At 42.7% G+C, this 14,283-nt stretch overlaps 1 protein-coding gene across 4 annotated transcripts in view; it reads left to right on the top strand.

The window, feature by feature from the left end:
- The window catches only part of LOC112254497 (voltage-gated potassium channel subunit beta-2), a 171,076-nt gene that overhangs the window by 46,955 nt on the left and 109,838 nt on the right, over window positions 1–14,283 (top strand). For all 4 annotated transcript variants that reach the window (XR_006083731.1, XM_042324400.1, XM_042324398.1 and 1 more), the window contains exon 2: window positions 13,901–14,064. Coding sequence is in view for 3 of the 4 variants with exons in the window: in XM_042324400.1 (XP_042180334.1) it covers window positions 13,991–14,064 (74 nt within the window). In the remaining variant the exon portion in view is untranslated. The remainder of the gene's footprint in view (window positions 1–13,900; window positions 14,065–14,283) is intronic.

Raw genomic sequence — 14,283 nt, 5'->3', positions numbered from 1 at the left:
ACCCACTGTCACACTACCCTACACTGTTTCATTATAGACTTACTAACACACTGTCACACTACCCTACACTGTTTCATTATAGACTTACTAAACACACTGTCACACTACCCTACACTGTTTCATTATAGACTTACTAACACACTGTCACACTACCCTACACTGTTTCATTATAGACTTACTAACACACTGTCACACTACCCTACACTGTTTCATTATAGACTTACTAACACACTGTCACACTACCCTACACTGTTTCATTATAGACTTACTACTAACACACTGTCACTACCCTACACTGTTTCATTATATACTTACTAACCCACTGTTTCATTATAGACTTACTAACCCACTGTCACACTCCCCTACACTGTTTCATTATAGACTTACTACTAACACACTGTCACACTACCCTGCACTGTTTCATTATAGACTTACTAAAACACACTGTCACACTACCCTACACTGTGTCATTATAGACTTACTACTAACACACTGTCACTACCCTACACTGTTTCATTATAGACTTACTACTAACACACTGGTTCATTATAGACTTACTACTAACACACTGTCACACTCCCCTACACTGTTTCATTATAGACTTACTAACACACTGTCACACTACCCTGCACTGTTTCATTATAGACTTACTACACACTGTCAACTACACTGTCACACTTCACTGTTTCATTATAGACTTACTAACACACTGTCACTACCCTACACTGTTTCATTATAGACTTACTACTAACACACTGTCACACTCCACTACACTGTTTCATTATAGACTTACTAACACACTGTCACACTACCCTACACTGTTTCATTATAGACTTACTAACACACTGTCACACTACCCTACACTGTTTCATTATAGACTTACTACTAACACACTGTCACACTACCCTACACTGTTTCATTATAGACTTACTAACCCACTGTCACACTACCCTACACTGTTTCATTATAGACTTACTAACACACTGTCACACTACCCTACACTGTTTCATTATAGACTTACTAACCCACTGTTTCATTATAGACTTACTAACCCACTGTCACACTCCCCTACACTGTTTCATTATAGACTTACTAACCCACTGTCACACTACCCTACACTGTTTCATTATAGACTTACTAACACACTGTCACACTACCCTACACTGTTTCATTATAGACTTACTAACCCACTGTCACACTACCCTACACTGTTTCATTATAGACTTACTAACACACTGTCACACTACCCTACACTGTTTCATTATAGACTTACTACTAACACACTGTCACACTACCCTACACTGTTTCATTATAGACTTACTAACACACTGTCACACTCCCCTACACTGTTTCATTATAGACTTACTAACACACTGTCACACTACCCTACACTGTTTCATTATAGACTTACTAACACACTGTCACACTACCCTACACTGTTTCATTATAGACTTACTACTAACACACTGTCACTACCCTACACTGTTTCATTATATACTTACTACTAACACACTGTCACACTACCCTACACTGTTTCATTATAGACTTACTAACCCACTGTTTCATTATAGACTTACTAACCCACTGTCACACTCCCCTACACTGTTTCATTATAGACTTACTACTAACACACTGTCACACTACCCTGCACTGTTTCATTATAGACTTACTACTAACACACTGTCACACTACCCTACACTGTTTCATTATAGACTTACTAAAACACACTGTCACTACCCTACACTGTTTCATTATAGACTTACTAACCCACTGTCACACTACCCTACACTGTTTCATTATAGACTTACTAACCCACTGTCACACTACCCTACACTGTTTCATTATAGACTTACTAACCCACTGTCACACTACCCTACACTGTTTCATTATAGACTTACTAACCCACTGTCACACTACCCTACACTGTTTCATTAGTGTGACACCGAACAGTGGCACATTCTCTTACTCTGTAAAACACACAGACATGTACTCTAACTCAGTCGTCATGCTCAAATGTTAGGGCCCAGAAATAGACTGGTAAACAAGCGATTGCCTGGTCTCACACACATTGATTGTCTTTGACACAGGTTACAGGCAGGCCTCAGGCACGCGGCCACAAATATACAAAATGATGATGACGTTAACCCGTAAGGAAGCCTTCCGTTTCTTCAACACTCATCGTGGACCATGGCATACGCGCAAAGACTGTGCTACTGGGCGTACCAGCTTGGTTTTCAGTCGGCAGCATTGACTTTTGTGTGTGTGCGTCAAAGTGCCCTTCCTTTGACAGTAAAGCCCAGTAGATCTCTTTTCATACATGTTTAAGGAGGCTCAAAGATGAACCCATTCACTTGCTGTGTGATTCCAGCGTTATGGACATTACATTTGCACGCAAAATCCCAACTTTAATGTCTGAGAGAATGGGCAAACAAAATATAAATTTAACTTTTGATGTGTTTGTCTATAGTTCCTCTTGGGTAGTGTATACTCAAGAAAAATGACTTCTAAACATTGTCATGTTGGAGAAATAAAGAATAATAAGGAGTGTTATGTTACTGTCACGTCCTGACCGTAGAGATATTTTTATTCTCTATGTTTGGTTGGTCAGGGTGTGACATTCTATGTTTTGGCCGGGTATGGTTCTCAATCAGGGACAGCTGTCTATCGTTGTCTCTGATTGGGAATCATACTTAGGCAGCCTTTTTTCATTTTGTATTTGTGGGTAGTTGTCTTTGTTAGTGGCATTATAGCCTAAGTAAGCTTCACGGTCGTTTCCTTGTTCTTTGTTTTGTTGGCGACATTTATCAATAACAGAAATGTACGCTCACCATGCTGCACCTTGGTCCGGTCATTTCCATGACGACAGCAATCGTGACAGTTACATGATCAAGGTTTTTGGGGAGAATGAACATATTAGCTAAAGTCTGAGTTTGTAAGTCTTTGGTCAAAACATGGATAGCCATTTCAAAGGAAGGGCTTTACTGGTGAACACAAAAATTATACTTTTGAATATATTCTAATTTCCATTATCACTTTTAAAAACAACCGTTATGGATATTAGTCTGAAATAGACATTCAAATCTTAGACTTCATGATCAAAACCTGTCATAAACAAATCAGGTAAATACATTATTTTCCTCTTACAGAGCTTCCTGAGGAGAGTGAGTCTCTGGGTCTTACACTATCCCAGGATAGGTGCAACGTCAGAGATGACATACAATGGTTCCAGACACTACCACACGCGTCCTTTCTCAGACCTTATCTCCTACAAGGACGAAGGAGGGAGTGACTGGGCACAGACATTGTGGAGACAAGTAATTGGTTCCTCATTAATCAAGCCATCCTTTCACATAGTTTGCAATAGGTAAAGACACATATTCACATATGAAGACAATGTTACCTCCTGTCCTCCTTTGCCCTATTCTCTTTCTGATATTCTGCATAGCAACAGGGACATGTGATAGACAAGCCTGACTTCTCCCCTCTCTGGGCCCCAGGTGAATGAGGCCCATATGAGGGAGGAAGTGCAACTGCCAACACCAGAGTCCGAAGGGATACATTCTAATAACAAGAGTTCAACAGTTCAATCATATAAGCATATTAAGCAGATAAGACATCTTAATTATCTATGTTGCTGAGCTAATTCTGATTCCTCCGCCACAGTACCCAATTGAGTCAAAGTAAAGATACCTCAAAAGAAAACAACTCAAGTAAAAGTGAAAGTCACCCAGTAAAATATGACTTGTGTAAAAGTCTAAAAGTATTTGGTTTTAAATATGCTTAAGTATCAAAAGTAAATGTAAACACTAAAATATACTTAAGTATAAATAATTTCAAAGTCCTTATATTAAGCAAACCAGCCAGGGGCACACTTCAACACTCAGACATCATTTACAAATGAAGCATTTGTGTTTAGTGAGTCCATCAGATAAGAGGGAGTAGGGATGACCAGGGATGGTCTCTTAATAAGTGTGTGAATTTGACCATTTTCTGTTCTGCTAAGCATTAAAAATATAACAAGTGGGTGTCAGGGAAAATGTAAGGATGTTAAGAGTGTGCAAAGTTGTCATCAAGGCAGTGGTTGGCTACTTTGAAGTATCTCTAATCTAAAATACATTTTGATTTGTTCAACACCTTTTTGGTTACTGCACAATTCCATATGTGTTCTTTCATTGTTTTAATGTCTTCACTATTAATCTACAATGTATAAAATAGTAAAAATAACGAAAAACCCTGGAATGAGTAGGTGTGTCCCAACTTTTGACTGGTACTGTAGCTGGAGCCCTGAGCTGGATATAATTCATTAGACACATCTTAGATTTCTAATAGTTATACTTAAATTATAGTTATAAACAGTGGTCATAAGCAAACGGTTTTGAAAATCATACAGTCGCTATTTCAAAATACCCCAGTATGCAGTATAAAAGGTATATCGCCCAAGCCTAGAGATGAGTAATGAGGCCTGCCCAGGAGACACCCAGGAGGGAGTGATGCATGGCTCTAGCCTGCCTGTGTGTAAAGCCAAGCTGCAGCAGCACAGGGCCTCCATCCAGACCAGACTGCTCTCAGCGCAACCCAGTCAGCTCTTTCCCACAATCTCCCCTCTACTGCGTTTTTCCCCGATTTTTATTTTATTTTGTTATTCTCTCTTTCTCCTCTCCTGTTTTTTCCACTGGACTGTTCCTCTCACTAGGTGTGTGTTGGCCAGTCGCCGCAGGCTGCTTCTCCTGGGGAAGAGTTGTTGAGAGTTGGTCTGCTCAAAAAGCTGCCTGGCAGCTGGCAGCTTGCTGCATTGGCTGCAGATTTCCTCAGCAATTCTGGACCATTCTCTCTGCTTTTACCCACTCAGTTAGCAACGACACTTGTCAGAGTGGTGGTGGTGTTGTAGTGTAGTGTAGTAGAAACCTGAAGGAAGATTGTAGCCCTCCCTTATCGCTGGCAGCTCCTGTGGATTATGCAGAATAGAGGACAACAACAGCAGAACGAGTAGAGAACTGCTGCTGTGTGAATAATTTAGGAGCAGATGGCTGTGTTTTAAGAAACGACAGTGTAATTGTATAAATAGAAGAGCAGTAGAACAGAAGGGATGTTGTATCGACCGTCTCTCTCTATCTGCCGCAGAGGCTATCTGCTCTCGCAGGGGTCCTTTGCTGACTTCACAAAAGCTAAAAACAACCAGCAGATGTTAAACAATAATGCCATTACGTCAGAACCACACTACTCTCCCTTCCATGGTTATTGTTAGATTAGCACAGAGCATGGATATTCAACCTCGGGTCCACAAAAATATATATTTTTAAAAAGCGACACTTACCAGTCGAGTACCAGTCGCGGCAAGTGCCGCTGGCTGCTAGTAAGATTCCTTGACTTAGACGTAAAAAATATATGCAAATAAATATTGCCCCCACGTAGTCTGTCCACATTGGCGCATCGGCTCCACATTGGCCCCCAAGGCATTGGCCCACTGTGGGCAGCTCATATGTGACCCACCACTTGGATTCTGTCCTGTGTAGCAAAATTTGAAATTGTGATTGGATTAAAAGTAAAGACTCAGAACTAGAAAATGGTATATCATGAATGAATAAGGTGCCCAGAGTAAACTGCTTTCTACTCAGGCCTAGAAGCTAAGATATGCATATTATTAGTATATTTGGATAGAAAACACACTGAAGTTTCTAAAACTGTTTGAATGATGTCTGTGTGTATAACAGAACTCATATGGCAGGCAAAAAGCTGAGAAGAAAATCTAACCAGGAAGTGGGAAATCTGAGGTTTGTCAGTTTTCAAGTCTTTGCCTATCAGATATACAGTAAAATATGGTCCGATTGCACTTCATAAGGCTTCCACTAGATGTCAACAGTCTTTATAACCTTGTTTCAGGCTTCTACTGTGAAGGGGGAGAGAATAAGAGCTGTTTGAGTCAGGTGTCTGGCAGAATGCCATGAGCTCAGTCTTGCGCGCGCCCGTGAGAGTTGGCTGCGTTCCTTTTCCTTTCTAAAGACAGAGGAATTGTCCGGTTGGAATATTATTGAAGATTTATCATAAAAACAACCTAAAGATTGATTCTATACATCGTTTGACATGTTTCTACGAACTGTAATGGAACTGTCGTCTGAACTAAGTGCCTGCGCCTCATGAATTTGGATTTGTGAACTAAACTCGCGAACAAAAAGGAGGTATTTGGACATAAATGATGGACTTTATCGAACAAAACAAACATTTATTGTGGAACTGGGATTCCTGGGAGTGCATTCCGATGAAGGTCATCAAAGGTAAGTGAATATTATATATAACAAGCCTCTACATTATGAAGTAACTGGACTTTTTGTGGGCTAGCCTGCATTGGGCTTGGTGTGGGCTGGCCCATATTGTGCTTGGTGTGGGCTGGCCCATGTTGGGCTGGTGTCCACTAGCCTGTGTTGTACTGGTGTAGGCTAGCCCATGTTGGGCTGGTGTTGGTTTGGTGGTGGAAAGCCCATGCTGGGCTAGCCCATGTTGGGCTGGTTGTGGGCTAACCTGTGGTGGGCTGGTGTCCACTAGCCTGTGTTGGACTGGTGTAGACTAGCCTGTGCTGGCCTTGGTATGGGCTTGGTGGTGGAAAGCCCATGCTGGGCTAGCCAATGTTGGGCTGATGTGGGATTGCTGTGTGCTAGCCTGTGCTGGGATAGCCCGTGTTTGGCTGGTGTGGGCTTTGTGTGGGCTAGCCAAATACTCACATGGGGCCAATAGGGTCATGTTTGCTGGGTAACCTTTGTTTAACCAGCTAAACAGCTGCTCTTAGCAAAAATGTGCTTGGAGTTACCTTTATAGCTAATAGGCTATGTTAGAGTTTATACTTCCTCTTCCAATTTGACTGAAAAAGACATGTAAAGTATTGGTTCCATGTTTAATGAGCTGAAATAAAAGATCCCAGGTGTGGCATATCAAGAAGCTGATTAAACAGCATGATCATTACACAGGTGCACCTTGTGGTGGGGACAATAAAAGGTCACTCTAAAATGTGCAGTTTTGTCACCCAACACAATGCCACAGATGTCTCAAGTTGAGGGAATGTGCAATTGGCATGCTGACTTCAGGAATGTCCACCAGAGCTGTTGCCAGAGCATTTTATGTTCATTTCTCTACCAGAAGCCACCTCCAATGTTGTTTTAGAGAATTTGGCAGTGCGTCCAACTGGCCTCATAACTTCAGACCACATGTAACCACGCCAGCCCAGGACCTCCACATCCAGCTTCTTCAACTGCGGGATCGTCTGAGACCCGCCAGCCGGAGAGCTGAATAAACTGAGCAATATAACTGTCTGTAATAAAGCCCTTTTGTAGGGAAAAACTCATTCTGATTGGCTGGGCCTGGCTCCCCAGTGGGTTGCCTGGCTCCCAAGTGGGTGGGCCTATGGCTGCACCCCTGCCTAGTCATGTGTAATCCATAGATTTGGGACAAATTCATTTTTATTTAAAGCGTTGAAATTGTTGCATGTTGCGTTTCTATTTTTGTACAGTATATAATGTGGGGAGCTTAAAATATGGAAAAATTATACCAAATCTATTCATTTTAAAATATTGATTACTTCTCCTTGCCATTATCATTCAACTGATAAGACGTGCCATTTATCTCCCTCACCAACTTCAAACATCTGCTATCTGAGCAGCTAACCGATCGCTGCAGCTGTACATAGTCTATCGGTAAATAGCCCACCCATTTTTACCTACCTCATCCCCATACTGTTTTTATTTACTTTTCTGCTCTTTTGCACACCAATATCTCTACCTGTACATGACCATCTGATCATTTATCACTCCAGTGTTATTAATCTGCAAAATTGTAATTATTCGCCTACCTCCTCATGCCTTTTGCACACAATGTATATAGACTCCCCCCCTTTTTTCCCCCTACTGTGTTATTGACTTGTTAATTGTTTACTCCATGTGTAACTCTGTGTTGTCTGTTCACACTGCTATGCTTTATCTTGGCCAGGTCGCAGTTGCAAATGAGAACTTGTTCTCAACTAGCCTACCTGGTTAAATAAAGGTGAAATATATATATTTTTTTAATAAAAAAAATTGGGGCTTATTAAAACCTCTCTGGGATACCTCTCTGGGATATACGGTAGCGTCCCACCCCGCCAACAGCCAGTGACAGTGCAGGGCGCCAAATTCAAAACAAAAATCTAAAAATTTTAATTCCTCAGGCATACAAGTATTTTACACCATTTTTAAAGATACAATTCTCTTTAATCCAGCCACAGTGTCTGATTTCAAAAAGGCTTTACAGCGAAAGCACCACAAACGATTATGTTAGGTCACTACCAAGTCACAGAAACACAGCCATTTTTCCAGCCAAAGAGGGGAGTCACAAAAAGCAGAAGTATAGATAAAGTTAATCACTAACCTTTGATGATCTTCATCAGATGACACTCACAGGACTTCATGTTACACAATACATGAATGTTTTGTCCGATAAAGTGCATTTTTATATTGGTGTGTTATGTTCAGTAGTTCCAAAACATGCAGTGATTTTGCAGAGAGCCACATCAATTTACAGAAATACTCATAATAAACATTGATAAAAGATACAACTATTATACATGGAACTTTAGATAAACTTCTCCTTAATGCCACCGCTGTCAGATTTCAAAACAACTTTACGGAAAAAGCACACCATGCAATAATCTGAGTACGGCGCTCAGAGACAAAAACAGCCAAAGAGATATCCGCCATGTTGTGTAGTCAAAATTAGTCAGAAATAGCATTATAAATATTCACTTACCTTTGATAATCTTCATCAGAATGCACTCCCAGGAATCTCAGTTCCACAATAAATGTTTGATTTGTTCGATAAAGTTCATCAAAGTTCATCATGTATGTCCAAATACCTTCCTTTGTTAGGGCGTTTGGTAAACAAATCCAAACGCGCAGGCAAGTCCAGCTGAAAGGTCGGACGAAAAGTCCAAAAGTTCCGTTACAAACATGTCAAACTAAGTATAGAATCAATCTTTTGGATGTTTTTAACATAAATCTTCAATACTGTTCCAACCGGAGAATTCCTTTGTCTTTAGAAAAGCAATGGAACACGAGCTACCTCTCACATGACCGCGCGTCACGAGCTCAAAGCATTCTGCCAGACCTCTGACTCATTCCCCTCTCATTCGGCCCCACTTCACAGTAGAAGCATCAAACCAGGTTCTAAAGACTGTTGACATCTAGTGGAAGCCTTAGGAAGTGCAACATGACCAATATCCCGCTGTATCTTCAGTAGTTGAAAAACTACCCAAAACTTCCCACTTCCTGGTTGGATTTATTCTCAGGTTTTTGCCTGCCATATGAGTTCTGTTATACTCACAGACATCATTCAAACAGTTTTAGAAACTTCAGAGTGTTTTCTATCCAAATATACTAATAATATGCATATATTAGCAACTGGGCCTGAGTAGCAGGCAGTTTACTCTGGGCACCTTATTCATCCAAGCTACTCAATACTGCCCCCAGTCACCAAGAAGTTAACGTATGATGGGGATCCCTGGGTCGGTGGTTTGCCAGGGTGGGGTTCCATGGGCAAGAAAAGGTTGAAGACCCCTGGCACAGAGGATGCTCAGAGGATTATAAAGAGAAGTGGGGGCCCCTCCTAGGGTGCTCAGGTTATTATATAAGAGGGCAAGGCAGTGCTCACAGGCTGTGAGTGTGTGTGCCCAGCCCAGAAACCACAGTCCTCTCTGGCACCACACAACATGGGATTTTACTCTCTCTCTCTGTCATTTTATTGGCCTGATTTTAGATCTTATCCATCTCCACAGTAGAAGTATGCAGGATACATTTGTATATCACCTCTGACTGTGCTTTTTGCACACCTATGCATAAATCATACATCTTCAGTCTGTCTCCTCTGCTCTGCCCTCTCTCCTTGCTGCAGTGTGTGGTAGTCAGTGGTGCTGTAAGATGTGTGTGAGATACTAGAATTAAGTCAAAAGCCGTTTGAAATGTAAGGAACCACATTACTCCCCTCTGTCCCCTGCACTATGCTCCAAGACACACAATGCTCCAAGACACACAATGCTCCAAGACACACTATGCTCCAAGACACACTATGCTCCAAGACACAATATCACGCCTCCCCCTTTGTCTCTTGTCCCTTGATGAGAGAGAGATGGACTGGATGGACCCATAGAGAGAGGTGGGCTGGATGGACCCATAGAGATAAGAGGGGTTTCCCATTTCTGCTGCAGTGCAGGCTCGGCTGGGTCTCATTTATAACACATACATTTCTGCTGCAGTCTTCTCTGTGATGCTGCTGCAGTGCAGGCTCGGCCGGGTCTCATTTATAACACATACATTTAGGTTATCCATACATTTAGTACAGATCCATAACAAAGGGACAAAGCAGCTCTCACCAGCCACCGGTAGCCACTCTGACTGGTGTGAGACATGATGATATCATCACAGCCTTAATGTGCACAACAGCAGCAGTGCCATGTTTGTCCAATTGTTGCAGTAGGTCGAAGGGACAGATTATCCTCCCATTACTGTAAGAGCTCCCAGCTAATGGCTCTGAGCAAACCTACTGTACACTGACTGACTGGTCTCTGTGTGGAAAGCACCAGGCTTCTGAATGTGGAAGCTAGTGTGTGTGTGTGTGTGTGTGTGTGTGTGTGAGCTAGCTAGCACATAGTACAAATGGCATGTGGTGGTTTGAGTGTGGTGTGTTGTAACTTGCACACATTACACGTGATCGATTTCCAAAAGCTGAGGAATGGTGTGTTGACTGAGAATTCCTATTTGGCCTGTCAACTGTTGTTGACAAACAAATGGCCTATAATATGGCCCAACAAATGTTGGAAATTATAAGCAGAACATGGTCTAAATTAGGGGTGAAAGTAGCCAGTAGGCCATATGGTACAGTTCGGAGTATCAGTGAAATAAATTATTATGGAATCATGGTGGATGGAACTGCGAAGGTAGACTACTTTATGAAGGGATTTGTTTGACTACCAGATGAAAACATCTACACACAACACCCACGATATGTGAAACTGAATCTGTGCATGCCGCGTAAAACAACAGTAAACGGGGTAGGATGTTTACATGCCACAGTATCCCATCTAAGATCATCACATCCCATGTATCTTATCCGGATTTCTCATAACCGAGACACAAGCTTTTTCGGATTACTGTAAACGGGATTGGATGTTTACGGTTAACTCAAAAACAAAGTACTTGAGGATCCTTTAATCCCAAATAATAATGGGATACTGCAGTAAATGTTTGCAAGTAAACATGGTCACTGTCACTCTGTCTCTGCCTGTCTATTTGTCTGACAAGGACAACTTTACATAATTTAGCAAATTATTTTGACTGCTTCGAGAACCATGACATGAATGTAGCCATATAGGGATCCTCTTTGATTCTGACTCAGATCTTTATTTAGGCCTATATCCTTATTATTATTCAATCTGTGTCACCAATCAGGACACCCCTGGCAGTCCTCGTCTGCCATTCTGTTCCTCCTCTCTTCCTGTGCCATTTATTGGCATCTGTGTGTTTCCTGCTGCTAACACTGTACTGTACTTTCCAGGCCAGGACTGCCTACTTACGTAAGCCCGGTCTCAAGAGGAATCTCTCTCAGGCTGGGTGTAGGTGTCGGTTGCCTTTGGTGACTCCATGTTGCATTGTGTTGGACAGGAATGAAGGTAGCAGTATGTAGGTTGCAGTATGTAAGACTGTCTAAACACTAAACAGGAAGTACTAGGGCATTCTTTATTTTTGTCTTTATTTCAACCTCTCCAGTGAAATCCATCCTCACCCTGTCTGTGGGTAGGTCCTCCTTCACACTACTCCTTTCCTTTAGTCTCCCTGCTGTCCTGTTGCTTTTGGATCAGCATGTGGTGGTTTTGAGCCAGAGGGTGGTTCTGATCCGATAAGGGTCTGTCCAGAACCTTCCTCCCTCTGTCTGCCTCCCTGCAGTTTTAATTTGCAGAGTGCACCTTGGCCCATTAGAGCAGTAAATCTGAGCTCAGCTCTCCAACTTGTGCTGCCGGGACAAGTCTGTACCGCAATGCTGCAGTAAGCATCCTCTCCCTCTCTTTCCTCTCTCTCCAACTGCAGCACAGCACAGCCATCTAATGTGGGCTTCAAGCACCCTGAGGAATTTGATGCACCAATAATAAACTGTCAAAGCAAAGGAGAAACACTCAGCCTAGCCTAACTTTTTTGGGGTGTGCTGAGAGCACAACATTTCACCGACTAAGACTGTATGTCTGAACATCAGTATAGGCTAAATGATATTTACTACACTTTAGCCTTGACTCCAGTCATTCGGCAGTACAGTGTGTTGCGGTCTGGTAGCACAAGACCATACACCCAGACAGCAGCCTCAGGATTGGCCACCAAATCCAGCAAGACAGCTCCTGTGTCCTCCTTTAATGACCAGTCAGTCGGTGACATTAGATACATGACTTTCCAGCCAGGTGGAGTCCTACATTGACCAAGGGACTCTGTTGATCTACAACACAGCCATCTTCATCTGGCCATCATGACGCCATCATCATCATCACCTTGTAGGAGAAGGGACCAGCTAGACGGGCAGCGTCAGGTAGGCAGGGGCTTTTGTTCCAGCCTGCCTGGCATGATTGAAGTGGTGTGACCAGATGGCATTAAATGAGTCCTTGAAAAGGGGACACCTCATTTTCTGTGTCTGTGATTGATGTGAGGAGAAAGTCACCTTCACGTCCTCGTCATTACCACATCTGTTTCTATTACCAGCAGACCAGCGACGGCTCATGGCTGGCTCGCTCACGTGGTTAGTGTAGCAGTGCAGTCCTATGTAGACTATAATGTAGAGCAGGGCTGTGGAACTTATTTTGTCCCTCAGGCTGCATTCAGCCTTCACCGAGGTCCAGAGGGACGCACTAAATTTAAAAAATATTTTCTTGCTGTCAAAATGTGCCTAGTTTTGGGGTTTTTTGGTGCTCCTTTACTGTTGTTAGCAAGCTGGACAAAGTGAAAAGACTAAATGTAAGTTGATTATCATTTCTACACAGTTTCAGATTTGGTTATAGGCATACAAATTATATCCACCCCCTTTAAAATTTATATATTTTTAAAATATTTTAATCAAACCTCCCATCAGCTGCACTGAATCGGCTGGATCGGGCCCGCAGGCCGTATGTTTCAGACCCCTGATGTAGAGGGAAATGGTACATAGAGTACAGTAGGTAATGCAAATGGGACGTTTTATTCTCCAGGCCCTTCTGTAGTCATCCTCCACTCCTCCCTCAGCTCCCCGCTGCCCAGCTCTCTTCTCCTGTTTTAGCCCCTTACTTCAGCAGTGCTCTCCTTCTTGGGCAAAGACTGTTGAGTTTCATAGAAACTAGTCGCCCCGAGCACACGCATATGACAAGGGTAGGATGACGATGTGTGAGGACACCCATAACTTTGTGTGTGAACGTGTGTGCAGTGGATCTGTGTGTGTGAACGTGTGTGCAGTGGATCTGTGTGTGTGAACGTGTGTACAGTGGGTCTATGTGTGTGAACGTGTGTGTATAAGGACGTTGTCATACAAGGCTTTAACATGTGATCAGACAAGTGGCTCTGATTGGCCAAATTTATTCCCCTGTAGTTTACAAAACAATAGTTAGCATCCCCAGTTACAGCCCACTGAGCCCAGAGACGGCAGTCTTATTGGTCTGACCACCTTACTTATTTATTCAAGCTGCTGCCTGTGAGACCACAGTGAGGGAATGGTGCCATCTAGTGGCTGGTGAAGAGCAGTGACATCTTGAAAGGACTATTTGACACAAAAAAAGGAATACTGAAATCAGAATGTGGATACAAGTTGTCTTCCTCCTTATCACTATGACCACACAAGATATGCCAGTGTACAGACTGTTTGCTCTCTCTATCCCCTCCAGAAGCCCAGTTTGTTGAGAGACAGTCCCCTGTTGTACTGGTGAGAGAGAGACCCCTCGGCACACTGGCCATACCCCCACCCTCCCGTCTCCATGTATCCTGAATCTACCACAGACTCACCTGCCCGCCTCTCCCGACAGACTGGCTCGCCGGGCATGATCTACAAGTGAGTACACACACACACACACACACAAGCACACATTCATCGTGGCCTGTGTATGGGATCTCATGGTGCATGCAGTTCATTTCTCCAGCCTGATAAAAATGAAATGTCCATACTTCATGAGTCATGCTACTTCCATTCTATTCAGGACTTTTAAAACAAGCAGTCATGTACCTACTCGTGTCATCCCCGATCCTTTGCAATACAAAATAGGTCATCAGT

Source organism: Oncorhynchus tshawytscha, linkage group LG07 (genome assembly GCF_018296145.1).
Source record: "Oncorhynchus tshawytscha isolate Ot180627B linkage group LG07, Otsh_v2.0, whole genome shotgun sequence".
Taxonomy (NCBI): domain Eukaryota; kingdom Metazoa; phylum Chordata; class Actinopteri; order Salmoniformes; family Salmonidae; genus Oncorhynchus; species Oncorhynchus tshawytscha.
The sequence above is the reverse complement of the archived record's forward strand: the minus strand, read 5'-3'. Positions and strand labels throughout refer to the sequence as shown.